Source organism: Hylobates moloch, unplaced genomic scaffold, assembly GCF_009828535.3.
Source record: "Hylobates moloch isolate HMO894 unplaced genomic scaffold, HMol_V3 SCAFFOLD_7, whole genome shotgun sequence".
Lineage (NCBI taxonomy): Eukaryota > Metazoa > Chordata > Mammalia > Primates > Hylobatidae > Hylobates > Hylobates moloch.
The window spans coordinates 16,667,899-16,695,413 of record NW_026652282.1 but is presented as its reverse complement, the minus strand read 5'-3'; the positions used below and the strand labels follow the sequence as shown (position 1 = coordinate 16,695,413).

Sequence of the window (27,515 nt, the reverse complement as noted above, 5' to 3'; positions counted from 1 at the left end):
ACCAGTAGAATCCTTTTCCAAATATTACATGGAAACACAAATACATAAAACAGATGCAGGTGGAGTGGCTCTAGGTGGGGAGACAGGCAAGGCTGCAGACCCTCCCTTTAAGCCAGCACCTTTACCTCTAAGATACACGTGCAGAGCTGTAGAGCTTTCTCCAAGATTCACAGATTGAAAAACCCTGCCATGGACACACAACCCTTAGAGGTGTTCTGGATCATCACAGGAAGATTCTGGTCCAGGTAGCTTTGTTAAAGCATATTTTATCACACTCTTAATTATTGGTACATCTATATCTGATATGAATGATAATTTTTAATCAACCAATATGTTTGATTATCCAGAACACGTCATCCCCCAAATATATGGAGTAAGAATTACAGTACAAGGTATTATATTTAATTTTTTTTTGAGATGGAGTCTCCCTCTGTCGCCCAGGCTGGAGTGCAGTGGTGCCATCCTGGCTCACTGTAACCTCCGCCTCCCGGGTTCAAGCTATTCTCCTGCCTCAGCCTCCCAAGTAGCTGGGAATACAGGCATGTGCCACCATGCGCGCCTAATTTTTGTATTTTTAGTAGAGACGGTTTCATCATGTTGGCCAGGCTGGTCTCGAATGCCTGACCTCAAGGATCACCCACGTTGGCCTTCCAAAGTGCTGGAATTACAGGCTTGAGCCACTGCACCTGGCCCAAGGTATTATATTTCTATCTCCTTGCTCACAAAAGTTGAGGTGCTTTTAAAATCAATTTTGACAGTTTCTTGCCTGTAATAGGTACTTTATTAATATTTTTCAGTCATACTGTCGCCCTCCCCTAAATAAAGGCAAGAATTTGAGCTTTTTGTGTAAAAGTGGCAGACAGGCTTGTTAGAGTAGGTAGCTCATTAGGAGGAAGTTAATATGAACAGAAAAGTAGTAGAAACTATCTAAAATTATGGACTAGAAGGTTAATTGAGTGATCTATTAATATTGGCTTCTTGAGAGAGAATTTATAGATGTTGAAAGATTTTATTCAATGAGAGTAACATAATTTGTAGGCATTGAATAGATTACATTTTTAGCCAATGGTTTATGTATCTAAGATTACATGTGTGACACGAAGTTTTTAAAAATAATTACGGCCATAGAATATATACATGTTTTATACCATCTTTTGATCTCTTGTGTAATGGGGCATCACATCAACTGAAAATGTGATGTCTGCATAACTTACAGACAATATAGATGGGCTTTCAGATCTAAGTGCTTACTACATGTTGTTCTCATTGGTCAGATATAGTTGATTATAGGATTTTTCTAAGAGCATCATAAGATTTATTTTCTGTTACCTTTTTTCCTTAAGGGAAGATACTTTAACATAAATTCATAGACAGATGTTTTCAAGATATATGTAATAACTTTACCTCTTGACCAATCATTTAAAGTTACATAATGTTACATGAATGCTTAGAAGTGTACAATTCTTTGTAGTAAAATAGTGGGCAGAAATAATCCTTCATAAGAAAAGGAAATCTTTTGGCTGGGTACTGTAGCTCACACCTGTAATCCTAACACTTTGGGTTGCTGAGACGCGTGGATCACTTGAGGTCAGGAGTTCGAGAAGAGCTTTGCAACATGGCAAAACCCCGTCTCTACAAAAAATACAAAAAAGCTGGGCATGGTGGTGTGCACCTATAGTGCCAGCTACTCAGGAGGCTGAGGTGGGAAGATCGCTTCAGCCTGGGAGGCAGAGGCTGCAGTGAGCCGAGATTGTGCCACTGCCCTCAAGCCTGGGCGACACAGCGAAGAGACCCTGTCCCAAAAGAAAAAAAAAACGAAATATTTTGCTAAAATTTACTTTTTACATGAATTGGACTAGTTCAAAGCGACATAGTAATAACCTTAGAGGACATATAGAAATGGACCGCATCAGTCTCAAGATTAGCTCTGATGTGTCAAGTTTGGGCAGATAGTCTTAACATTAGTGTCTCATTATAATTCTGTTTTTGTAAAATTATGTGCTTCATTATGTCTGACATACCCATTTTTGAAATAATTGTGAAAAGAAGAATCTGCTTAGTTTTGTTAACTATTCCATTGTAACACATCATTTGCGCATTTGTTTTCCCAATATGGCTCATGATCTGTTTCCTGTTATTAAGTACTCTGAGGATGGAACTTAAATAAAATCAACCAAACACTAAATTTCAAAAAGAATAGAATCTATTTCTATGGGCAAGTCTTTGAAAATTATTACAGAACCTAAACATTGTACTTCTTCTATTTAGATGTCCATATATTAGGCCATAATTTTAAAGCCATAGTTCTATCTAGCATACATTTTGGCTTTCACTAAATTAGTAGCTTAATATTTTTGATGTTATGGGTCTTGCTGCAGCCAGTTCTTCTCTTTCACAACTTCGTAACTGTCTCCTTGTTAAAAAGCAACAGCAGCTCCAGCAACAACTCACCTGTCTTAAGACCCAATCTCTTTTCCTCCTGGCATTGCTTTAGTTGCTGGTTAGTCTGAACTTTATTATCAAAGAGGAAACAAATAGTGTTTAAAGAGGGTTGTTATTTAATGCAGCCATTGTCGTGTTTGTAAACAATTTTATTGACTTCTTTAGAGGTTAATAGTGTATTCAATTTTATAATAGTTTATTTAGGAGTTATTATTGTTTAGCTCTTCATGTTGAGAAAATCTTGACTCATATCTTGCCAGTCATGATGGCTCACGCCTGTAAACCCAGCACTTTGGGAGGCTGAGTCGGGCAGATCACTTGAGGTCAGGAGTTCGAGACCAGCCTGGCCAACATAGTGAAACCCTGTCTCTACTAAAAATACAAAAATTAGCTGGGCGTGATGGCATGTACCTGTAGTCCCAGCTACTCTGGAGGCTGAGGCAGGAGAATCGCTTGAACTCAGGAGGCGGAGATTGCAGTGAGCCCAGATTGCACTACTGTACTTCAGCCTGGGCGACAGAGTGAAACTCTATCTCAAAAAAAAAAATCTTGACTCATATCTGTAAAGATGTATAAATATTTTATTCAGATCCTAACTTTCTGTAAACGAAATGTGCTTTTGTTTGCTTTTGTAATTTTAGCTTCTGTTTTCAGCCTTAATCATTTACAAATAGTAAACTCTTTCCCTGAAACATTCTAAAAGGGCTACTATTAGTTTCATCCCATTTGATTGGACCCTGGTCATGTAGTAGTTGGAATGTGACTCAGGGATGTTTTTTATGAAAAGCAAAGAAAGAATTTGATTTAAAGACAAAACTCTTCCCATGTAACTTTGTGATGAAACATTTACATGTAACTAGGTTGTCTTTTCCTTTTTACTTGAGAAAATTGATAAGATGAGAACAAATTAGCAGATAATAAAATTTATATATCAATCTTCTGAGTAAAATTCTCATTTTATTAAAAAAAAAAAAAGAACACGCTCTACCGGCGGGATTTGATGGCGTGATGTCTCACAGAAAGTTCTCCGCTGCCAGACATGGGTCCCTTGGCTTCCTGCCTCAGAAGCGCAGCAGCAGGCATCGTGGGAAGGTGAAGAGCTTCCCAAGGATGACCCGTCCAAGCTGGTCCACCTCACGGCCTTCTTGGGATACAAGGCTGGCATGACTCACATCGTGCGGGAAGTCGACAGGCCAGGATCCAAGGTGAACAAGAAGGAGGTGGTGGAGGCTGTGACCATTGTGGAGATGCCACCCATGGTGGTTGTGGGCATTGTGGGCTACGTGGAAACCCCTCGAGGCCTCCAGACCTTCAAGACTGTCTTCGCTGAGCACATCAGTGATGAATGCAAGAGGCGTTTCTATAAGAATTGGCATAAATCTAAGAAGGCCTTTACCAAGTACTGCAAGAAATGGCAGGATGAGGATGGCAAGAAGCAGCTGGAGAAGGACTTCAGCAGCATGAAGAAGTACTGCCAAGTCATCTGTGTCATTGCCCACACCCAGATGCGCCTGCTTCCTCTGCGCCAGAAGAAGGCCCACCTGATGGAGATCCAGGTGAATGGAGGCACCGTGGCCGAGAAGCTGGACTGGGCCCGCGAGAGGCTTGAGCAGCAGGTACCTGTGAACCAAGTGTTTGGGCAGGATGAGATGATCGACGTCATCGGGGTGACCAAGGGCAAAGGCTACAAAGGGGTCACCAGTCATTGGCACACCAAGAAGCTGCCCCACAAGACCCACCGAGGCCTGCGCAAGGTGGCCTGTATTGGGGCACGGCATCCTGCTCGTGTAGCCTTCTCTGTGGCACGCGCTGGGCAGAAAGGCTACCATCACCGCACTGAGATCAACAAGAAGATCTGTAAGATTGGCCAGGGCTACCTTATCAAGGACGGCAAGCTGATCGAGAACAATGCCTCCACTGACTATGACCTGTCTGACAAGAGCATCAACCCTCTGGGTGGCTTTGTCCACTATGGTGAAGTGACCAATGACTTTGTCAAGCTGAAAGGCTGTGTGGTGGGAACCAAGAAATGGGTGCTCACCCTCCGCAAGTCCTTGCTGGTGCAGACGAAGCGGTGGGCTCTGGAGAAGATTGACCTTAAGTTCATTGACACCACCTCCAAGTTTGGCCATGGCCGCTTCCAGACCATGGAGGAGAAGAAAGCATTCATGGGACCAGTCAAGAAAGACCGAATTGCAAAGGAAGAAGGAGCTTAATGCCAGGAACAGATTTTGCAGTTGGTGGGGTCTCAATAAAAGTTATTTTCCACTGAAAAAAAAAAAAGAACACATTTGGGAATAAATTTAGTATGCAATGGCTGCTATTTTAAAGATACAGAATTGATACTTTTATTCTGACCCTTGTACCTGCCTAATAAATGAACACTGGTTGAGTTCTTAGCTCTTGAGTGGTAAGGCAAATGGAAGAATAAGACTTCCTGCTTGTGCCATTCAAACTAAATGCTCTTTTGTGATTTTCAAGCATGGAGAGCCTTTTTCCAGGATCTTGGTAGACTCCTATTGGCAAAATCAGAAGGAGTAGCTATGTCTCCAGTGCTCAGACCCAGCATCTCTACTAATTGTCAGCCCCTGAAGGAAAAGAGGTGGATCTGTTTAGTCTTTGTACCTTGCATATAATATTAGTTATGAATTTTGTTAAACAAGCTCAGAACAGTTTTATAGTTTACTATGCCTGAGAGAGGACGCTGGATCACCAAAGTCTTTCCTTCTCTACCATATCTCTCTCTACTTCTTGGAATTAGATCTTCCAATATTCAAGTTATGCTGAACTGGTCTTGTTAAAAGTTTTGTTCAGCCCAGAATTTTTCTTCCTATGGCTTCATGTTTATTCTCTATAGGAGAATTTAATTGAATGATTTTGGGGGAGAAATCCCTTTCATAGTCAAGAGCTTAATGCAGCTTCTTCCAGTAAGTTGGCAAGTAGCTAAGTTTTTAAGATTTAGCAGGGCAGAGATAGACTCCATCTATGAACCTTTGTGCCACTGCTCCCATCTGTTTTAGATTATTCTAGGAGGATGCTTGGAAATGCAGGCAGACTCGAGCAGTGTGTGATATGGGGGAGTGAGGGAGGGAGACTTGGAGAATTGTTTGGGAAGGTTTGGAGAGGATTGGTTCACGACTGACAAAACTGAGGACTGTTTTCCTCTTCCACCCCCAGCAGTAAATTAACAAGGAACCATTTCTCTTACCAACCACATGGGAAACACACAAATATTTGTTGTCCTCCTATGTCTAATTTAATGCTGGACAGTAGATGCAGGCTAGGAAGTGTTCTTTTTAAGTAAAGAAAGATTTGTTTGAAGGTATTAACAGAAATAAAGTTAAAAGAGTTTTTGATTCTTAAATAGATATTGATACTTAATATCTTTCCCCCTCATTGGGGTTTGATACATTTCACTATTAATCAGAAGAATAATTTTAGTTCATTAGAGGTTCTGAACATTTTATTTTGTTAGTATGATGAATTTCAAGAATTAATTTCAAATTCTTTTTTTATTTTTTGTAGAGACAGGGTCTCACTCTGTTGCCCAGGCTGGTCTTGAACTCCTGGCCTCAAGCAGTCCTCCCACCTCAGTCTCCCAAAGTGCTGGGATTTAGGTGTGAGCCACTGTGCCTGCCCTCAAATTCTTTTAACTTAACAGTTTTAAAAATTTGGTTTGATGTAGTTTTGTTTTGTTTTTTTGAGACAGGGTCTCGCTCTGTCATCCAGACTGGAGCGTGGTGTCACAATCACAGCTTACTGCAGCCTCTACCTCCAAGACTCAAGCTATCTCCCACCTCAGCCTCCTGAGTAAGCTGGGACTACAGGCATGAGCCACCATGCCCAGCTAAGAATAAAAATTAAAAAAATATATATTGATATATAAAATGAGCTAGGAAGCCAGCTTGAGAGAAACATACTTTCTCACCATCATTAACTCTTTCTGTTTTAACATCTATAAGGCCTAGAATCCAGGACAGCTCCAAGTACCAGACAGTTTTTCATCTGTTTTTGGTTTTGTTTTGTTTGAGACAGGGTGTCACTCTGCCACCCAGGCTGGAGCGCAGTGGCACTCTTTTGTGCTTTTCAAGCATAGAGAACAGTGGCTCGCTGCAACCTCCGCCTCCCAGGTTCAAGCAATTCTCCTGCCTTAGCCTCCTGAGTAGCTGGGATTACAGGTGTCTGCCACCACGCCTGGCTAATTTTTGTATTTTTAGTAGAGATGGGGTTTCACCGTGTTTGTTGGCCAGGCTGGTCTTGAACTCCTGACCTCAGGCGATCAGCTTGAGGAGTTCCGCCTCGGTCTCCCAAAGTGCTGGGATTACAGGCATGAGCTACCGCACCCAGCCACCCACTCATCTGTTTACTAATAAAGTAAACTTGGAAGATGTAGTTTTAACATTTAATTCCTTTTTTTTTTTCCTTCACAGAGCAACTTTAGAGGTGGCAGATGCCAGCCCAATTATAAATCAGGCCTGGTACAGAAGAGCTTGTACATTCAGGCTAAGTATCAGCGTTTACGGTTCACTGGCCCAAGGGGATTTATCACTCATAAATTCAGAGAAAGATTAATGAGAAAAAAGAAGGTTAGTTGAATTAAAATGATTTAAAAATGTTTAGTGACTTTTAAACTCCTAGATTATCTATGTTCATTAGATAAATTGGTTTTTCATTTAATTTTAAGAAACAACATGGGTTTTTAAATGTTCTTGTTGTATGATAGTTGAATAAGATCTTCAGGGGGTAATGGTAATATAGTTGTGAGACTGTGTAATCTTAAAATGCTTTTAGGCATTATGCCTTGAATACTTTGCATATGTTAGCTGTTTGAACTTTTGACTTTAGAATTTCTGTTGTATGGTTAATCTTTGAAAGGGAAACTCAGGTAAAGGCTTTTAATTGATGTATTTTAGTCTTATACAAAGTGAATTATCTGAGTGCCAAAAATATGTTGAACATATACAAAGGGTGCGTAATTGCAAAATACACTAACTCTTTTCCCCATTCATTTTTTTTTGTTGTGGTAAAATATGTATAATATAAAATTTGCCATTTTAACCATTTTTAAGTAGCATTAAGTACATACAGTTCAGCGACACTAATTTCATTCACAGTGCTATGCAATCATCACCATTATATGCTCTTTTGCAATTTATGTTTTTAATTGACAAGTAAAAATTATATATATTTATGGTGTTCAACATGATGTTTTGATATATGTATACATTATGGAATGGCTAAATCAAGCTATTTAAAATACCCATTACCTCACGTACTTATTTTTTTGTGTTGAGAACACTTAAAATCTACTCTGTTAGCAATTTTCAAGTGTACAATATATTGTAATTAACTGTAGTCACCATGATGTATAATACATCTTTTGAACGTATTCCTCCTGTGTAACTGAAATTTTGTGTTGATGCTTTGACCAACTTCTTTCCAATCCCTGCAGCTCTGGTAACCACCATTTTACTCTGTAAGTTTGACTTTTTTTTTTAGATTCCACGTATAGGTGAGATTATGTGGTATTTGTCTTTGTGTACCCGGCTTATTTCATTTAACATAATATCCTTCAGATTAATCCATGTTGTCATAAATGACAGGATTCCCTTCTTTTTAAGGCTGAATGGTATTCCATTATATATATATATATACATTTTCTTTATCCATTCAGCCGTTGATAGATACTGAGGTTGATTCCATTATGCTAATGCTTAATGTTTTTATTCCTAACTCCCCAAGCTTGTTAATAACTCTTTTTTTACTTTTTTAAGTTTTTAATTTTTTGAGACAGAGTTTTGCTCTTATTCTCCAGGCCAGAGTGCAATGGCACGATCTCAGCTCAGTGCAACCTCCGCCTCCTGGGTTCAAGTGATTCTCCTGCCTCAGCCTCCCAAGTAGCTGGGATTACAGGTGCCTGCCACTATGCCCGACTTATTTTTGTATTTTTAGTAGAGACGGGGTTTGTCCGTGTTGGCCAGGCTGGTCTCGAGCTCCTGACCTCAGATAGATCTACCCTCCTCGGCCTCCCAAAGTGCTAGGATTACAGGCGTGAGCTACCATGCCTGGCCGATAACTCTTAATGTTAATAAAAAGTTTCTTTACTTGGTAATTGGAATTGCATACTCTTTTAGTTGTAGATCGATTTTGTTTGAATTAACCATGTTAGTATTTGAAAATTCAGCATAAGGCCAGGAGTGGTGGCTCACGCCTGTAGTCCCAGCACTTTGGGAGGCCGAGGAGAGAGGATCGCTTGAGCCCAGGAGTTCAAGACCAGCCTGGGCAACATAGCAAGACCCCACCTCTACAAAAAAAATTTTAAAAAATAATAAACTGGGCATGGTGATATGTGCCTGTAGTCCCAGCTACTTGGAAGGCTGAGGTGGAAGGACCACTTGAGCCTAGGAGGTCAGGGCTGCAGTGAGCCATGATCACGCAACTGCACTCCAGCCTGGGTGACAGAGTAAGACCTATAAAAAAAGAAGAAAGAAAAGAAAGAAAGAAAGAAAATGCAGCATAAATATGCCATAAAATTAACTTCTACAAAATAATTATATTTTAAATGAGAATTGCTGGGCATAGTGGTACATGCCTGTAGTCCCAACTACTTGGGAGGCTGAGACGGGAGGATTGCTTGAGCCCAGGAGTTCAATGCCAGCCTGGGCAACATAGCAAGACCCCCAACTATTAAAAAAAAAGAACAGGAAGAGAAAAAAACGAAATGAGAACAGTAGCATTATATCAGTAAGTGAGGCATGTTTGTCAATTCGTAGGCTCATTTTTGTTCATAATTTTAGGCTAATATTTTCTTCTGAGAAATGTATGTATCTCTGGTATTGCTATTGAATAGCCCAACTGTGGTTTTATAACTTTTATAATCATAAATGTTTTCTTAAATACTTACACTTATGAAGCCTTTACACTGAGCTTGCTTAATGATTTTAGTAAATCTTAACACTTTTCAAAAGATGGATGAGTAGAATGAAGTTGGCAACTTATTTTTTTATGTTTTAGAGTTAAATAGAATATCTTATGTCACACACATACACCCCCAGTTTTAACTGAGTACCTTAGAAGATTTCTAATTTCACCATGTATGTCACTCATGGTTTTAGGAAAGCCATCTCTTTATTTATTTATTTATTTATTTATTTATTTATTTATTTATTTATTTTAGAGATGGAGTTGCACTCTTGTTGCCCAGGCTGGAGTGCAATGGCACCATCTCGGCTCACTGCAACCTCCGCCTCCTGGGTTCCAGTGATTCTCCTGCCTCAGCCTCCTGAGTAGCTGGGATTATAGGCACCTGCCACCACGCCCAGCTAATTTTTGTATTTTTAGTAGAGGCGAGGTTTCACCATGTCGGCCAGGTTGGTCTCGAACTCCTGACCTCATGTGATCCACCAGCCTCGGCCTCCCAAAGTGCTGGCATTACAGGTGTAAGCCACCGCGCCCGGCCCCATCTCTTTTTTTAAAAAGTGTCAATGGAATCATTTTCCCATCTCGTATATCTCCCCACCGTCAGGCTGTGCCAGGGCTTAGCTAGAGATGCTGCTTCTCTTCCTGCTTTGTGTGGCAAGTTTCTTTGCAGCAGACCTTTCAGATATTTGTTCCCAGTCACAGATGGCAGCCTGACTGTTTTCAGGGAAGCTAGTCATTGATTTTCACTCAAGGAAAATGGCTGAGGCAGGCCTTCTCTTCAGTCGCAAGGTTGGGTTTCTGGTACATGGTGTCTGTTTGTCTTCTGTTAGCTCTGTGCTAAACTTGGAGTTTTAGCTTAACTCTATTTTTGCTCCATCTTTTCCAGTGACTTGGGGCTGCTGGGTGCTTACCTGACTGTCTGCTTCAGCTTATAGTTTCTATATATCATGAATCTTGCTCCATTTTTTTATTCTTTTGTTTGCCTCAGTTTGCCCAATTCCTGCTGACCACCCTATTCTTCCAGACTACATTGCTCACCAGCCCCGCTTCACAGCAAATAGAAATCAGAAATCAGGCCTTCATCATAGGACATAATAAGTATATCCTAGAAGAAGCCACAGCCTGCTATGGGTCTCCAATCTTTAGGCCTAGGCTTTTTGTATCATCTAAAGTGTAGCAGTTATAGTTAGGGTTCAGCGCTGGTCACAGCCTCACCTTCCTGTTGCCCTTCACTGCCATCTGGCTGCATTAGCAGTGTCTCAACACACTGGATTTTTTTTTAATTGGTGTCTACTATTTTTTCAGTGTCTACTGCCTGTTTTTCTTAGGCCCACCCTTCTGGATGCTGCTTCATATATCTTTCTATTGCAGCCACTTTGACATGGAGTTTTCCAATCTGGCTACTGTCATTGCCTGCAAGCAAGCCAGAGCCAGAATTTTTATAGATTTGTGTTTGAACAAAGCCCAGCTCTACAAGTACAGCATCAACTCAGGTACCTTACTACTAGCACCCTACTGAACAGCTGGGCTCCACTCTCCTAACCTTTAGAGAAAGGAATGAGGCATTGAAGCTGTTCTGTTTGTGCCAGGGTCTGAAGTAAGATAGCTGAGACTAACTTGGCCTTTCAGCTGTCCCAGTAGTAACAAATCCCATTCCATGTATATAAACTGATGGCTTAGACCTATTAGTCCATTTTATCTCAGGCCTTTGTGCCCTCAAAGAAAGAGTGAAGGCCTAGAGACTCTGGTTTCTTCTAGTGTTGCTTTCCCTTTCCCTTAAATTAGGGACATTTTTGCTCAAGTAGAGTTCCTGGGTGTGAGGTACCATTTATATGACTCTTCATCCCAAGCTTTAGCATCAGAGGGAACTTTGAAGGTTCTTCCTTAGAGAGAAATCTTAGTCTGAGCAGCATCTCTGCACTGTTTTGGCTTTTTGCCCTGCTAGAGAGTTCATTCTTTTGGCAGTTATCAGACCACCACCTAGACTCACTAAGGTTGCATCATTAATTAATCTAAATGCCCTGGAACCTTCTTGAGCCTGAAATTGGGTATGAATCTACTTATTCCCATATGCCTTAAAGTCCACCAGGAATATTTAGACAGATCTTGTCTGGACTCCTCGCTCCCCTGCCATATTGAAATGCTGGAGTGATCACTCATGGCTGGGAGGTCTTGCATTTCCTCATCTGTAGTACAGTCTGGTGATTGTGCCATCCTATGCCATGCACTTCCTGTCTCCAACAAAAAACAGCTTTGGGGAGTGGTGGTGGTGGTGGTGGGGATCCTAGATGTGCTCCTAATACATCCTCTGCTTCCACTTACCAGAATGATAGTGGCTTCCCTAAAACTGCATTGGCTCCCCAGCTGCCTACAAAGTAGTCAGATTCCCAAGCAGTAGTAGAAAAGTACAGAACAGAAATTCTTCCTCATTCATGATGTACTCGTCATATTCCATTGTGGCACCCTAAGTCCCTTTTACTGTGTTTATTTTCTCTTGGATTCTGTGCTTAGGCTGGAAGATGAAGGGGTGGGAGGAATGTCTGTTACTACCTGGAATAAGGCTTGTCTTTAATCCGCTAGGATTCAGAATTACCCCCAGGAAGCATCCTCTGCTCATCATAGAAAGTTTTCAGAAACTTTTGAGAGTCTGATTATATACTAGATTGGAACAAAGAAGCTAGTAAGAATTAATGAAGTCACCTCTGGGAACATTGCCTCTGAAAAACTAAGTAATTGCACATTTGGTCAGGAAGGCAAGGAATTCCAAGGCAGCGGAGATCCAAGGAGCATTCTCCAGCAGTCCTCAGGTGCTGTGGTGCTTACCAGAGCTCTGCCCAGGGATAAAAAAGGAAGAGAGAAGAGGGCATAATGACAGTGCAGGAAGGAAGTTAGAGACTGGGATTCGTGGTTTTGGGGGTTGAAAGAAACCTTGAAAGTCATGGAGTACGAAAATAGAACAGGAACCAAGATCAGCTGAATCAACAGAAATCTAGTATACACTTGCCAGGTCCCTTGAGCTGAAGTGTGCCAGGGTGCAAAGGAAGTGTTGCATAAGGGCATCATCACTTTCAAGCACTTAGGATCTGGAGGCTTCAGTTTCACTACCTGCCTCTCTGCCTTCTCTGTCTTACTTGGTTTTCTCTTGCTCCGTGCATTCTTTTAAAATGTAAGCATTTCCTAGTGTGATGTGATATTATTCTCTTTTCTTAATCCTCCTTCTTGTTTTGATTGCCCTTACCTCCTCCCATATTTCAGCCATCACCTCTGTTGATGTCTTCAACCCTGACTACTCTCCAGACCTCCAGATTGTCAGCTGCCTCCCAGATACCCTCACATGGAGGTCCTAAAAGCACCTCAAATTTAGCATGTTTAAAATCAAACTTGCAGCTGGGCGCGGTGGCTCACGCCTGTAATCCCAGCACTTTGGGAGGCCGAGGCAGGCGGATCACCTGAGCTCAGGAGTTCGAGACCAGCCTGGCCAACATGGTGAAACCCCATCTCTACTTAAAAAAAAAAAAAAAAAAACAAAGCCGGGCGTGGTGGTGCACACTTGTAATCCCAGCTTCTCAGGAGGCTGAGGCACGAGATTTGCTTGAACCCAGGAGGCGGAGGTAGCAGTGAGACGAGATCACATCACAGGACTCCAGCCTGGGTGAAAGAGTGAAATTCCGTCTCAAAAAAAAAAAAAAATTAAAAGAAAATCAAACTTGCATTGAAACATGCTACAGCATGAAAGACCCTTAAAAATATGATGCTAAGTGACAGAAGCCAGACACAAAAGACCACATATTGTATGATTCAGTTTATATGAAATGTCCAAAATGGGCAAATCTATAGGGACATAAAGTAAATTAGTGGTTGCCAGTGACTCGGGGGTGAGGGGAAAATTGAGAGCAGGTATGGGTTATTGCTAATGGGTATGGGATTTCTTTTTAGGGGAAGAAAAATATTCTAAAGCTGATTGTGGTGATTGATGGTTGCACAACTCTGTGAATGTACTAAAAAGCTACTGAATTATACATTTGAAATGGGTGAACTGTGTAGTCTATGGATTACATCTCAGTAAAGCTGTTAAAAATTATATCAGACTTGCTATCCTCCCCTAACCACTCGTTTTCCCTCAGGTCCCCTGGCTCTCAAAGCTAGCCAAGCCAAGCTAGAAATGTGTCCTACTAATTCTCCCAGTTCTCTTTCCAACTTTAATGGTTTCAAGTCTTCTCATTTCCATCACTCATTCATTACTACATTTGATTCACCCATTTTAATGGCTGCAAATTATTCAACTCTATGGATGTATTAATTATTTCAGTGCTCTTCACCCTTTTTGCTCCATACTGTAAAGTTTTGAAAACTTATCTACCTTCTTGCACATTGGTAGGTTATCTAACATTTTTATCATAAATTATTGTATAGGATACAATTTCTGGCATATTATAAACACTGACAGTCTTAAAACTGTTGCATTATATTTTTAAATCTCTTTGGAGGAACCTACATACCACAGGAATTCGATAACTAATACCGTCAATTTTTTTTAATACACAAATTCTTTTAACAGTGAGAAATTTTACATTTTTCCTTTTTGCCTTGAATTTGGACTTCATTCCACTTTCTCCATATAATTTTTTTTTTTTTTTGAGATGGAGTCTCTGTCACCCAGGCTGGAGTGCAATGGCGCGATCTCGGCTTACTGCAACCTCCACCTCCTGGGTTCAAGCAGTTCTCCTGCTTCAGCCTCCCAAGTACCTGGGACAATAGGCGCATGCCACAATGCCCAGCTAAGTTTTTATATTTTTTGGTAGAGATGGGGTTTCACCATGTTGGCCAGGCTGGTCTCGAACCCCTGACCTCAAGTGATCTGCCCACCTCAGCCTCCCAAAGTGCTGGGATTACAGGCATGAGCCACTGCGCCTGGCCCCTCCATAGAATTTTATCTTTAAAAGTATTTTGTTGATCACCAAATCTATTTGGTGCATAATGTTATTAGATTTCTGTGACTATTAAGTGTTAAATATTTCCTCTGGATTGAGTTAATATTACAGTTGAAGTATTGATGAAACAAAAGAAGTTTTATTGCAAATGCATTTTTTCAATTAGTTTAGGTATTCATAGATACTGTTGCTAGTAGAATAATATAGTATTCAAGTATTCTATTTTTTCTTTTTATAGATATAAGTGCTGAGAAACCCTATTTATATGATTATATAGATGGGAATGAAGGGACTTCTATTTATAGGAATGCCACTCAGTTCTTTGGACTCACTCTGAATTTTAGGCCAAACAAATCATGTACTGATCTATTATCAAAAAGTATTTTGAAGGTTCTATCACCGATAGCTTGATTTTGTCCTCCAATTTTATTAAACAAAGGCAAAGAATTGGGAACCATCTGACTTGCAGAAGTATGCTATGTATTGCTAGTTTTTAAAGTTGGTTCCCTTTCTTGACACCAAACCAGTGTTTCAAATTACCCCTTTCCTGGAGGTCTGCAGGTGATAACACAATAGTAAGATTCAAAGTGAGAAGAAGGCGTATCTTTCTCATGTAAGGTGGGAGGTGGGGAACCAGCCTCAACCAATTGTGCAGGCAGGATATTTTTAGAATGTGAACATTGGGAATTTAATGATCTAGAAATTAGTTCCCTAAAACTATCTGTACTCACATATTCCTTGAAAAGTCTTCATATACTCCTAAGGGTACACATACCCCTGTTCAACCTTTGCTGACTTACTTAACCAGGCCTCTGGTGATGACTTTGGGATAGCGTCCAGGTTTCTGTTATTTTCAGTAGTACCACCTGGCCACATGGACATTTTGGTACCTTTCCATATTGCCCCTTTCACTGATTTATAGTTTCACCAGCAGTACATGAAAGGCCTGTTTACCTACACCCTAGTTGGCACTATACATGATCAGTCTTTGTTTTCAGTTGTCAGCCTAATAACAGAAAGTAGTTCTCATTTGCCTTTCTTTGATTATTACTGGTGCAAGCATCTTTTTTATGTGTCCATTGACCACTTGTATTTCTTTCCTCAGTTTCCTGATTTCTGTACTTTGCCAGTACTTTGGGGGTGGTACTTTTTCTTACTGATTTGTAAGAGCTCTTGATCTACTGAGGATATTAACCTGTCGTACATTTTGCTGGTGTTTGTCAGCTGTTTATACTGGATTTTACATTACAGAACTTTTAGATGTTCATGAATCTGTCCAGTTTGTCCCATATGACTTCTAGATTTCATCTCATGCTTATAAAAATTCTTTACTGTGTTTCTTTTAAGTGGTTTTATGGTTAACTTTTTTTTTTTTTTTTGAGACTAAGTCTCGCTCTTGTACCCAGGCTGGAGTGCAGTGGTGCAATCTCGGCTCACTGCAACCTCCACCTCCCAGATTCAAGTGATTCTCCTACCTCAGCCTCCAGAGTAGCTGGGCCTACAGACACGCGCCACCACGCCCAGCTAATTTTTGTATTTTTAGTAGAGACAGGGTTTCACCATGTTGGCCAGGCTGGTCTCGAACTCCTGACCCCAGGTGATTCGCCCACCTCAGCCTCCAAAGGGCTAGGATTACAGGTGTGAGCCACCATGCCCAGCCTATGGTTAACTTTTAAACATATTAATATTTAATCCATTTCGAATTTATTTTATTATTCATTTTATTATTTTTATTATTTATTTATTTATTTTGAGATGGAGTTTCGCTCTGTTGCCCAGGCTGGAGTGTAATGGCACGATCTCGGATCACTGCACCCTCCACCTCCCAGATTCAAGTGATTCTCCTGCTTCAGCCTCCTCAGTAGCTGGGATTACAGGCACCCACTACCATGTCCAGCTAATTTTTTTACTTTTAGTAGAGGTGGGGTTTCACCATGTTGGCCAGGCTGGTCTCAAACTCCTGACCTCAGGTGATCTGCCTGTCTTGACCTCCCAAAGTTCTGGGATTTATTAGGCATGAGCTACCACGCCTGGCCTATTTTTTATTTTTTTGAGGTGGAGTCTCACTCTGGCGCCCAGGCTGGAGTGCAGTGGCATGACCTCAGCTCACTGCAGCCTCCGCCTCCCGAGTTCAAGTGATCCTCCTGTCTCAGCCTCCCAAGTAGCTGGGACTATAGGCATGCGCCACCCTCCTGGCTAATTTTTGTATTTTTGGTGGAGACAGGGTTTCACCATGTTGGCCAGGCTGGTCTTGAACTCCTGACATCAAGTGATCTGCCTGCCTTGGCCTCTAGAATTTATTTTATTTTTATGATATAATGTAAAGTCAGGATCTAACTTTTTTCCCCAATGGATAGTTTTTTAACACTGTTTATTGAAAATTTGTCCTTTCCCTGCTAATTGAAAATGCTGCTTTTGCTATATTCTGCATTCTTATGTATCCCTGATCTGTTTTTGGAAGCTTTGGAGTTTTCTAGCTTGTTTCCTTGCTTCTTGTGATATTCTAATTTAGTCTCTTTGATCACAGTCATTTTCCTGAAACACAGATCGTATCATACCCCTCTTGCACAAACACCTTCCAAGTATTTTATTGCCTACAAGAAAAGAGACAAAACTTGTTAGCCAGGTCTAACCCTAAGCTATCTTACTAGCTGCATTTCCACATGGACTCTCTGCTTTTTGGAGCATACTGTATTTTCATGTATTTGTACCTTTGTTCCTACTGTTCTCTTAGCTAGAAATAGCCTCCTGAGCTCCATTCTTTTCTTATTAAACCTACTTTCCTTTTAAGACCCACTGTAAAGCATATCAAAGCCCCCACTTTAACTTGTGTTTCATTTAGTCTCTAATTATTGTCATTTGCCTTCGTATTTCCCCAAATAGATTATCAAATTCTTGAGGGTGCCTCGTTAAGCATTTTTTTTTTTTTTTTAGACAGGGTCTCACTCTGTCACCCAGGCTGGAGTGCAATGGTGTGATCACAGCTCACTGCAGCCTCCACCTCCCAGGCTTAAGTGATCCGCCCACCTCAGCCTCCCAAGTAGCTGGGACTACAGATGTGTGCCACCACACCTGGCTAATTTTTGTATTTTCTTGTAGATACAGGGTCTCGGCATGTTGGCCAGGCTGGTCTCGAACTCGTGGGCTCAAGTGATCCAACGTCCTTGGCCTCCCAAAGTGCTGGGATTACAGGTGTGAGCCACTGCATCTGGCCTCATTAGTCTTTTATCTTATGTTATTACCTTTCATATAGTCAGTCTTCAGAAAATGCTTATTGAATGGAGTTGAATTTATTCATACACACACACACACACACACACACACACACATATCCATCCATATGCTCTAAAATGTTAGTGAACAAAAACCACTGTGTCAGGGGTCCCTAAGACCACCCCCAGGTTTTGCCAGGACTCAGACAACTTAGCATATAGTCGTTCTCATGAAAGAATAGAGAGCAAAATCAGCAAAAGGAAAAGGCATATGGGGCGAAGTCCAGAGGAAACCAGGTGCAAGTTTCCAAGGGTTCTCTCCCAGTGGAGTCTCACAGAACATACTTAATTTCCTCATCAGCGAGTTGTGACAACACATGTGATACATTACCACCCTGGGAAGTTTGCTAGAGACTCAGTACTGAGAGTTTCTACTGGGGGCTGATCATTTAGGCATCCCTGGCCAAGCACATACCCAAATTCCAGACTGCCAGGAGGAAAGGGAATGCTCAGCATAAACCATGTTATTTACACAAACAGTTTCAGCACCCATCAGTTAATGGTGGGAACCCTCTTGAAATCTAAGTTCCCAGATGCTGGCCAAGGGCCATTTTGTAAGCAGGCCTTTCCAAGGACAGCAGTCAGATCTGCTATGTTAACCCTTTTCTGTACAACTTTTTTTTTTTTTTTTGAGACGAAGTCTCGCTCTGTCACCCAGGCTGGAGTGCAGTGGCGCCATCTCAGCTCACTGCAACCTCCGCCTCCCAGGCTCAAGCAATTCTCCTGTCTCAGCCTCCTGAGTAGCTGGGATTACAGGTATGCACCACTACACCCAGCTAATTTTTGTATTTTTAGTAGAAATACGGTTTCACCATGTTGTCCAGGCTGGCCTCAAACTCCTGGCCTCAAGTGATCCACCCACCACAGCCTCCCAAAGTGCTGGGATTACAGGTGTGAGCCACCACGCCTGGCCAACGCAACCATATTTTTGTTTTGTTTTTGAGATGGAGTTTCACTGTTATTGCCCAGGCTGGAGTGCAATGGCACGATCTCGGCTCACTGCAACCTCCGCCTCCCAGGTTCAAGTGATTCTCCTGCCTCAGCCTCCCAAGTAGCTGGGATTACAGATACCCACTACAACGCTCAGCTAATTTTTTTGTATTTTTAGTAGAGGCGGGGTTTCACCATGTTGGCCAGGCTGGTTGCAAACAATCATATTTTTTAAGAGCTTAACTTCACAGATGGGTAATGCCTAAAGGGAAGAGAAAATCAATATGGTAGGAATGGTCAGGAGATATATGCTAAGTACTTTCATTGATACAATCTTCTCAGAGGAGGTAGATTATAAGCTGAGGCCTGGAGAAGAGCAAGACATAGAAAGGGCTAAAGCCAAAGACCCATGTTTGGCAGGAGGATGTGAGGTTGGGGAGAAATGGAGGTGTGCAAATTATAGAGGGCCCCAAAAGCTGGGCAGGAGGATATTTAGGGTTTGATGTGGTGGCACTAGAACATCTTCCTAGACTGAGGAGAAAGTGGTACTTTAGGATGGCTATGTAGTTAGCAGTGGGTGGAGAGGTTCTGGGGAGAAGAAATGAGGTGCGGGAAGACCAGCAAGGGAACATGTGTGGTGACCCAGATGACATGTTATGAAAACCTAGATAAGAAGTGCTCGTATATCTAGTTCACCATTCTGCTTAAAATGGGCTTTTATGGCCAGGTGCAGTGGCTCACGCCTGTAATCCCAGCATTTTGGGAGGCTGTGGTGGGTGGATCACTTGAGGCCAGGATTCAAGACCAGCCTGGGCAACATGGTAAAACCTCGTCTCTACAAAAGATACAAAAATTAGCTGAGCGTGGTAGCATGTGCCTGTAGTCCCAGCTACTCAGGAGGCTGAGGCAGGAGAATCGCTTGAACCCAGGAGGCAGAGGTTGCAGTGAGCCGAGATCGCACCACTGCACTCCAGCCTGGGCAACAGATGGAGACTCCATCTCAAAAAAAAAAAAAAAAAAAAGGCCGGATTGGGGGGCTTTTAAATCATTGGAAGGGTGGCGGGATCAAGTGGAGATAGGTTATGAAAGAAGCTATGTCAAGGGTGAATGTAACTCAAAATAATCACACATTTAACAAGATATTTCTACTGAATCTTATTTTAGAATTATTGTAGTTAGAATTTCCTTTTAAAGTTGTAAGTAGGTAACATATTTTATTTGAAGATAAATTTATATGATGTTTATATTGTATAATGAGTAAAGAACTAAGATACAATGAAGTCTACCTCTGTTTAAAGGAATGATGTTGACAAATATATATGTGCATGTATTTTGAAGATTTCATTAACCAAAATAGAAGAATAAGAATTTTCTATCAGCACTGTTTTTGTTTGGAATTAAACATTTCCATACTAATATAAATGCCAAAAAATAAATCAACTTTTACATTTCTTTCAGTTTTAATAGTGTAAGATCCTAGTGAAAGGTAAGGATATGTATATTAATAAATTTTTATTTTTTAATGTCCCTAAAAAAATGTGCCATTCTACCATGTTTACTCCGTTATTACTTGCATGGTCTTATGTCCAGTTTGTGGTTAGTAATTGAATATTGTGCATAGTATCACAATATAGAATCCACATTCATTATTCTCTAATCATAGTCTTATTGTTCTTGTAAATTCTTCTTCCTGTATTTATTGAAGCCTTACACCTTTTTATACTGTAGTTAGCTATCCAAAAGTAAGAAGGCATTTCCCCCTCTAATAACTTTCTCTGCAGTTATCAGTCAGTTAAAAGAGCCCATGTAGTTTTAGAATTAGAGATATAGGATGGAAAAGATAAAATACTAATTTGAGGTGTGTGTGTGTAGTGTCAGGCTCCGTAATTGAGAGCCAAAGGTTTAAGAGTCTTGATTTTATGCCAGGGATGCCTTCACTGAAACTCACCCAAATAGCAGAAGACTGTTTTCATCAATTTACTAATACCAGTGTTATCTAGCGCCATATGTTTTCTTCGTCCTATTGATTTATCATGCGATATTGCTTTGATGTGTTCTGTTGTTACTTTGCGCCTTTGGGGTTCCACATGCCCTCGTGGGAATCTCGGGGTGCAAGTAACACTGTATAAACGAAAATACTTTGAAAAATGCAGTGTAAACAAAACTAGCTCAGATGTTTGACACTTTGTTTGAAGCCTTTATTTCTGTTGTTTTCTCTCAATAGGAATATACAGATGTTGCCACAGGAATCTAATCTGAAATCGTACAAATGGAAATGACGCTACAGGAGGATGTTTCGGAGCATCTCTCTTTTTGTCAGGAGTTAGAAGTGACACTAAGGCACTAATACTGTAACTTCTTGATAAAATAACTTTATTTTTTAGTAGTGGAATGCTGCAACTTTTTTACACCTAACAATTGCTTTTAAATTACAGTATTCAATTTAAAAGTTGTATTAACTACAGTTTCCTTTGCAAAAAGTCTCAAAAGAATCACTTGAAGGGCATTATTTGTTGATGCATTTTTCTCTGAGCATGGTTTCATAGAGAGAACTTCACCAAGTAATATTCAGATGTTTATATGTTGAAAGTTTTGCTTACGTAATAAAAACAAAAACAAGTATCTGAATTGTATAGTGTCTGTACATGAAAGAACTTTAAACAGTGGCCTTATGGTAGAAAATTTTATACCGGATTTTTCTTTTTCTGATGACATTTTGGCTTATAACTCGAAGTTTTCTTAAGTTTCTGAAGATCAAGGCCTATATAATTCATACATTTCATATTATAAGAAGGCAAGAGACAAGGTGCTTCAAATATTCCATCAGGTAGTTGTGAGTGCACTGAATTTTTAGTAATATGTTCATTCAGTTTTTTTCCACAACTATTTGCTCTTTTCCAATTTCAAAATGCTATTGTGGAAAATATGTAAAGATTTTGTAATCTATAGTCCATCTTATTTTTCCCTCAGGGCAAGCTTGTGCATATCATATTTTTAAAGGCTTTTTAAAAATCTGACAGACAAAATCTCATATTTGAAAATTGTACTTTACTACTACAGCATTACACATTTTGCAAGCACATCTTATAGAGTGTTTACTTTTAGTTCAGTTGATATGTATTGCATACCTACTATGTGTAAGAGCAAATGGATGGGATTTTAAATGACATTTTTAGGCCCCAATACCTTATTTCTTTATGTTTTCTGTGTTCTGCTTAACAGTACATATACATTCCCAATTACATTTTTGTGAAATGTTTATTTGTAATAAAATAAAATATTGTTGCTCTTTCTGCTTAAAGAAGTTACTTGCCAGTTTGTGAGAGCATTATTTTAATTTTGTATGAGACTTATAGTCTTGGATAGCACCTCTGTTTAAACAGTGTTTAAAGCACTGTTCTGTGCTTACAAAGACAGAGCTTTCAAAATTAAAATGTGAAGGTTGATAAGAACTTGGCTTTTCATGACTGGATGTGAAAAATCTTAGTACATTCAGTTTTGTTTTCCATATCTTTAAAAGATAGGGCAGCCTTTTCCTTAAGTGAGTTCATGATAAGGGCGGCAAGTGCACTTGATTCATTGCTAAGCAGGTAATAAATTTAGGTAGATGGCCTGTCTTGAACTGTGTACAATCTCTATAGATCAGGTTTTCCAAACATATTTAGCATTCCACTTATGGTAAGAAAGAAATGCATGCACACGGGTAGTATGGCAACTTTATATTGTGTTAGGTACTTATAAAATCTGTCTTAAATTTTAAAATAATTGATTTCATTTACTCCCATATTCTAGGGGACAGTAATGAGCTTTGAATATTTAATCATTTGATTGACAACTATGTATTGCACAGATACTGTACTAAGATTACAGCAATGAACAAGAAGACAAGACACATGGACCCTGCCTTTATGGTACGAAGAGTCTAATAGGAAAAACGGACATTAAACAGAAATGTAACTTGGTAAATGGCCTTCATAGCTCGATTTTTATTTATTGTAACACATAAAGGTAAGATGGCTGATTTACTATTATTCATTCCACAACTGATTCCCTATTTGGATATTCTTTTGGCACTGTCTCAAAATGCAAAGTGTGTTATCTGCAAAATACCTATGCAGAAAACATTGTGTGTATAAGATCGAAAGCCTAAAAGGAAAAACCAACTTGATAATTTAGAGTACAAAATAAGGACAGGGACCATGTCTGTCTTGTCCACCATAGTATCCCCAGCACCCAGCTCCCTATTTGACATGTGGTAAGAGTTCATTAAATATTAGTTGAATAATGAATGAATAAATAGGGAATAATAGAATATGTTTATTAGGAACTATGTGTGTAATTTTTATATGGAGGTTGAACAAAAGGTTATCCATAGCATTTTTTATTGACTGGAAAGAATTTGAATTATTGAATGCTTAAGACTTGAGAAGCGAAGTTTTTTTTTCTTTTTTTTTGATAAGTCCCCTACCATTGCCTCCTCACCTTCCTCCCCTACGTGCTAGGCCCTTCGCTGGTACTGGGAAGACAAAGATACTAAGACACAGTCCCTGCTGTGAGGAAGCTCATGCACTACTGAAGAAGAGATTCACAAAAACAAAGAATCACAATGTAGAGTAAGTACTTTAGTGGACATATATACAAAAGGTTGAGAGAAAAGTTGACATTTCTGATTCAGCATCCCCTCGTCATGTTTCTTTCCTATTGGTTTCACCAACCTCAGAAGGCACTATTCTGTTGGTGGTTTTACTGGTTTTAAAAATTGATGCATTGGGGGAAACTGGGTAAATTGTACGCGGAATCTCTCTGTATTATTTCTTTTATAGCTGCATGTGAATCTAGAGTTACTTCAACATAAATTTCAATTTGAAGAATTGCCCATAGTCTCATCACAGAGAACACTATTATAAATATTTTGGATGATACATTTTCATTTTTTTCTATTGGAAAAAAACTCGCTACATTTATGTGTAACAATTTATGTAGATGTATACTATGTACCACATTTTACCTAATAAATCCTACATTTTTGAATAGTTTTTTTTTTTAAAAAAGATGGGGATACTTCCAGGCAGAAGCAAGAAAAGTAAAGCTGGATGAGAAACTCTTATCATCTTTATTACCCAGCAAATTCAGTAACCACCAGGCACAAATTCACCAGGAACAACCAAGCAAGGAAGGAAAGAGAAGAAGCTGATGCAACAAGGTGTGGTATGACTTCATCCCTCGCCCATCCCCATAAGTAGCACTGAGTAAAACAATGGAGATGACAAAGATATTGGTAACAGTGGGCCCCAGTATGGACAAAGGCACTGACGAGGTGACCAGGCCACGTGGAGGAGAGTCAAGGAAAACTCTTGGGACAACGAAGTCTTTGCTACCATCTCAAGACCTCAGCAGAAGGGGTAAGATTCACTAGGACTAGGCATTTCCCAGGTCTCAGAGCAGCCTGGGTAAGCCAAATCCTGCAGAAGTCAGAGACACCTTTGACTGTGTTTAGTGAGTTCTGGTTCTGGACATTTAGTGGGAACCTAGAAGAGAGGGGATACCAGGTTCCCCAACAGAGTTCCATCAAATAGGATGATTATGAGCTCTGAGTCCATTAAAATACAGAATGAACATTTAAGAACTGAGGAATCATAGATGTAGAATAGTATGTAAATGTTATAAATCTTGACAAAGAAAAATTAATGTACATTGACAAATTCAGACATGGAAGAGGTAAAGTGGGATAAAGACTAAGAACTAACCGTCTCATCATTTATGGCCAGGTGTCATGTCACGTCATGTCTTAAAATTATGGGGAAAAACTCTAGTGACCAACCTTAAGTTTTTCCACAATCTTTTTTTTTTTTTCTTGACCTTAATACAGTGGTTCTCAAAGTGTGGTCCCAGACCAGCAATATCAGCATCACCTGAGAACTTGTTAAAAATGCAGATTCTTGGCCCCACCCCAGACCTCTTGAATCAGAAACCCTGGGGGTGGGGCCAAGCAATCTGTGATTTAACAAGTCCTCCAGGGGATTCTGGCACATACTTGAGTTTGAGAATAACTGGCTTACTTATCCCTTTTAGGAACCAATGAAGAAACATTTATCTGAAGTTCAGCAGCCCCTTCAATTTAATTCCTAATTTTTTTTCTATTGCATTCAAATAAAGTTAAATCTAAAACTTATTAGCTGGCCGGGCACGGTGGCTCACGCCTATAATCCCAGCACTTTGGGAGGCCAAGGCGAGTGGATCACTTGAGGTCAGGAGTTTGAGACCAGCCTGGCCAATATGGTGAAACCCCATCTCTACTAAAAATATAAAAATTAGCCGGGCGCAGTAGCATGCACCTGTAATCCCAGCTACTTGGGAGGCTAGGCAGGAGAATCGCTTAAACCCGGGAGGCGAAGGTTGCAGTGAGCCAAGGCCACGCCATTGCACTCCAGCCTGGGTGACAGAGCGAGACTCCATCTCAAAAAAGAAAATAAATAAGTAAAACTTGTTAGAATAAAAAGTTTAGGGATTCCCACCGTCAATCCTGTCTGTACATATGAGTGAATTGAGAGGTCTGGAAACATACCCACCCACTGTTAACACTGTTGATTTTTTTAAATGGTGGGATTATGAGTGACTGTACTCTTCTGTATCTATCAAATATAATGAATGTTGTATCATTTTTATAAAATAAAGTCTTTCTTTTTTAAAACAGTGGTAAGAACATTTCATCCTATCCATTATATATCTGCTACCAAAATCCAGGTAAACAAGCTTTTATGTTATAGGCTGGCTACTTCACTATAGTCCATTGGGGTTTTACTCCCGGCCATTCCTCCCACATCATAAAAAGTAGGTAGGCTTATTTTAAGTATGTATTGTGTTGAGTTTTAAGTACAAATTATTGATTTATAATATTTAACAATAATATATAAAAAATTAAATTTGGCCAGGCGCGGTGTAATGCCAACACTTAAGGAGGCTGAGGTGGGTAGATTGTTTGAGCTCAGGAGTTTGAGACCAGCCTGGGCAACATGGTGAAACTCCATCTCTACAAAAAATACAAATATTAGCTGGGTGTAGGGGCATGCACCTGTAGTCCCACCTGTTTGGGAGGCTGAGGTGGGAGGATCACTTGAGCCTGGGAGATCGAGGCTGCAGTGAGCTGTGACAGCCTGGGTGACAGAGTGAGACCCTATCTCAAAAAAAAAAATTTGTACTGCTTTTCTTTTTAAAAAGAAAAACAACTTTTTTTTCCTGATCAAAAGTTGTTAAAAGACAACAGGCCAAAAATGGTGTCACTCATGCTAAGGTTCCATATCACCAAACAGAAACCTAAGTTGTTTACTTGGAAGATGTGACCTTCCAACAAATCAGAAGAGACAGTAGCCAAATTCCATTAAGCCAGCAAGATTTCACTTATATCCCTGTAAGGAAAGTAACCTTGAAATGGCCAATTCTCTATTTGTTCCTTGTTCCTGCTTTCATCCACTTTTTTCTGCCTGTAAAACTCACCCACTTTGTTTAGCTCATTGGAGCTCCTTTCTAATTTGTAGATTGGATGCTGCCTGGTTCATGAATCACTAATAAAAGCCAATCAGATCTTTGAAACTCAGTATGTTGAATTTTTGTCCTTGACAAAGTAGATAGAATAGTATGTAAAAGGGAGAAAAATTTGTCTATAATCCCACTGCTCATAAATATTTAGTGCAGACTAACACTTTGGTATTTTCTCATTAGTCTTTTTTCTGGGCTTTATTGTTTTGGTAGTTGAGATTATACTTTATTACATTTTTAAGGCCACCTTGTCCGGCCTTAAAAATGTTTTATGAAATCCTGAATTATATTAAAATTTAGGGGTTTTGGCTGGGCACAGTGGCTCATGCCTATAATCCCAACACTTTGGGAGGCAGAGGTGGGCGGATCACCTGAGGTCAGGAGTTTGAGACCAGGCTGGCCGACATGGTGAAACCCCGTCTCTACTAAAAATACAAAAATTAGCTGGGTGTGGTGGTGCGTGCCTGTAATCCCAGCCACTCAGGAGGCTGAGGCAGGAGAATTGCTTCAACCAGGGAGGTGGAGGTTGCGGTGAGCCCAGATCGCACCACTGCACTCCAGCCTAGACGACAGAGTGAGACTCTGTCTCAAATAAATAAATAAAATTTAAGGGTTTTGTTTGTTTTGATGTACACATCATTTAAGATGTTAAAAAGTAGATTAAACTTTACAAATAATTTTCTAATGTAAATTCTCATCCCAAATTCTAATCCCTTCTAATGATACTCATTATAATATTTAGTAAAGAAGAAATTGGCTTTAATGTTGAGTTCTCCCTGATGACAGTTTCTGCAAGTGATTGCAGGGAACACAATGCCACTAACTTAATGGTCTCTTAACAACTATGGTGAAGAAAAGTTCCCAAAATAATGTTCAAAAAGCTAAACATAGGATTACCATGTGGCCCAGTGATTCCTCTCATGGGTGTGTTCCCCCAAAGAATCGAAAACAGGGACTCAGACACTTGTGTGGCAACTTTAATTACAGCATTATTCACAATAGCCAAAAGGTGTCAACAACTCAGGTGACCATCTGGATAAACAAGACTCAGATTGGTGGCCTTCCCAACCTAGCCTCGCTGAGTTAGCTGCCCCTCCTCTGGGTTCCCAGAATACCCAAACACCCCTGCTTAAGATCAAGCACGTCAAATAAGGACCTGTCTATCTCTCCCCTCTATCTAGATCAGTGCCTGACTCAGAACTAAGAAAGAAAGATACTTGCTGAATGACTAAAGGGCCAGCTGCTCCTTTTTTTTTTTTTTTTTTTTTTTTTGGTCAACGTTGACCAGGTTGGCCTCGAATGTGTAGCCTCGCCTCCACGTGCGCCAAGACAACCGGCCTGAGCCACTGTGGCTACCAAAAGCCACCTTCTTAAGCAAAATCTTACAGTGGCGTCCTGGTACCTACAGAAAAAAAAAAAAAGTTCAAATTCTAGCACCTGGCTTATGAACTGCTTGAAGAGAAAGGTGGGGAGGTGGGCTGCC

General features: G+C 40.2%; 2 protein-coding genes across 6 annotated transcripts in view; both read left to right on the top strand.

The window, feature by feature from the left end:
• Positions 1 to 26,086, top strand: part of BCLAF3 (BCLAF1 and THRAP3 family member 3) — a 77,407-nt gene extending 51,321 nt beyond the window's left edge. For 4 of the 5 annotated variants that reach the window (XM_058441549.1, XM_058441548.1, XM_032756661.2 and 1 more), the window contains 2 exons: positions 6,873 to 7,028; positions 20,721 to 26,086. In XM_058441549.1, the coding sequence (XP_058297532.1) occupies positions 6,873 to 7,028; positions 20,721 to 20,750 (186 nt within the window). In that variant the 3' untranslated portion in view covers positions 20,751 to 26,086. The remainder of the gene's footprint in view (positions 1 to 6,872; positions 7,029 to 20,720) is intronic. The other variant, XR_009214312.1, reaches the window with a different exon arrangement.
• On the top strand, positions 3,431 to 4,722 carry LOC116811561 (large ribosomal subunit protein uL3-like). Its single transcript, XM_032756662.2, is given in 2 exon segments — positions 3,431 to 3,541; positions 3,544 to 4,722. Coding segments are annotated over 2 exon segments (1,206 nt in total). The 5' UTR covers positions 3,431 to 3,450; the 3' UTR covers positions 4,659 to 4,722.
• Positions 26,087 to 27,515: the final 1,429 nt, after the last annotated feature.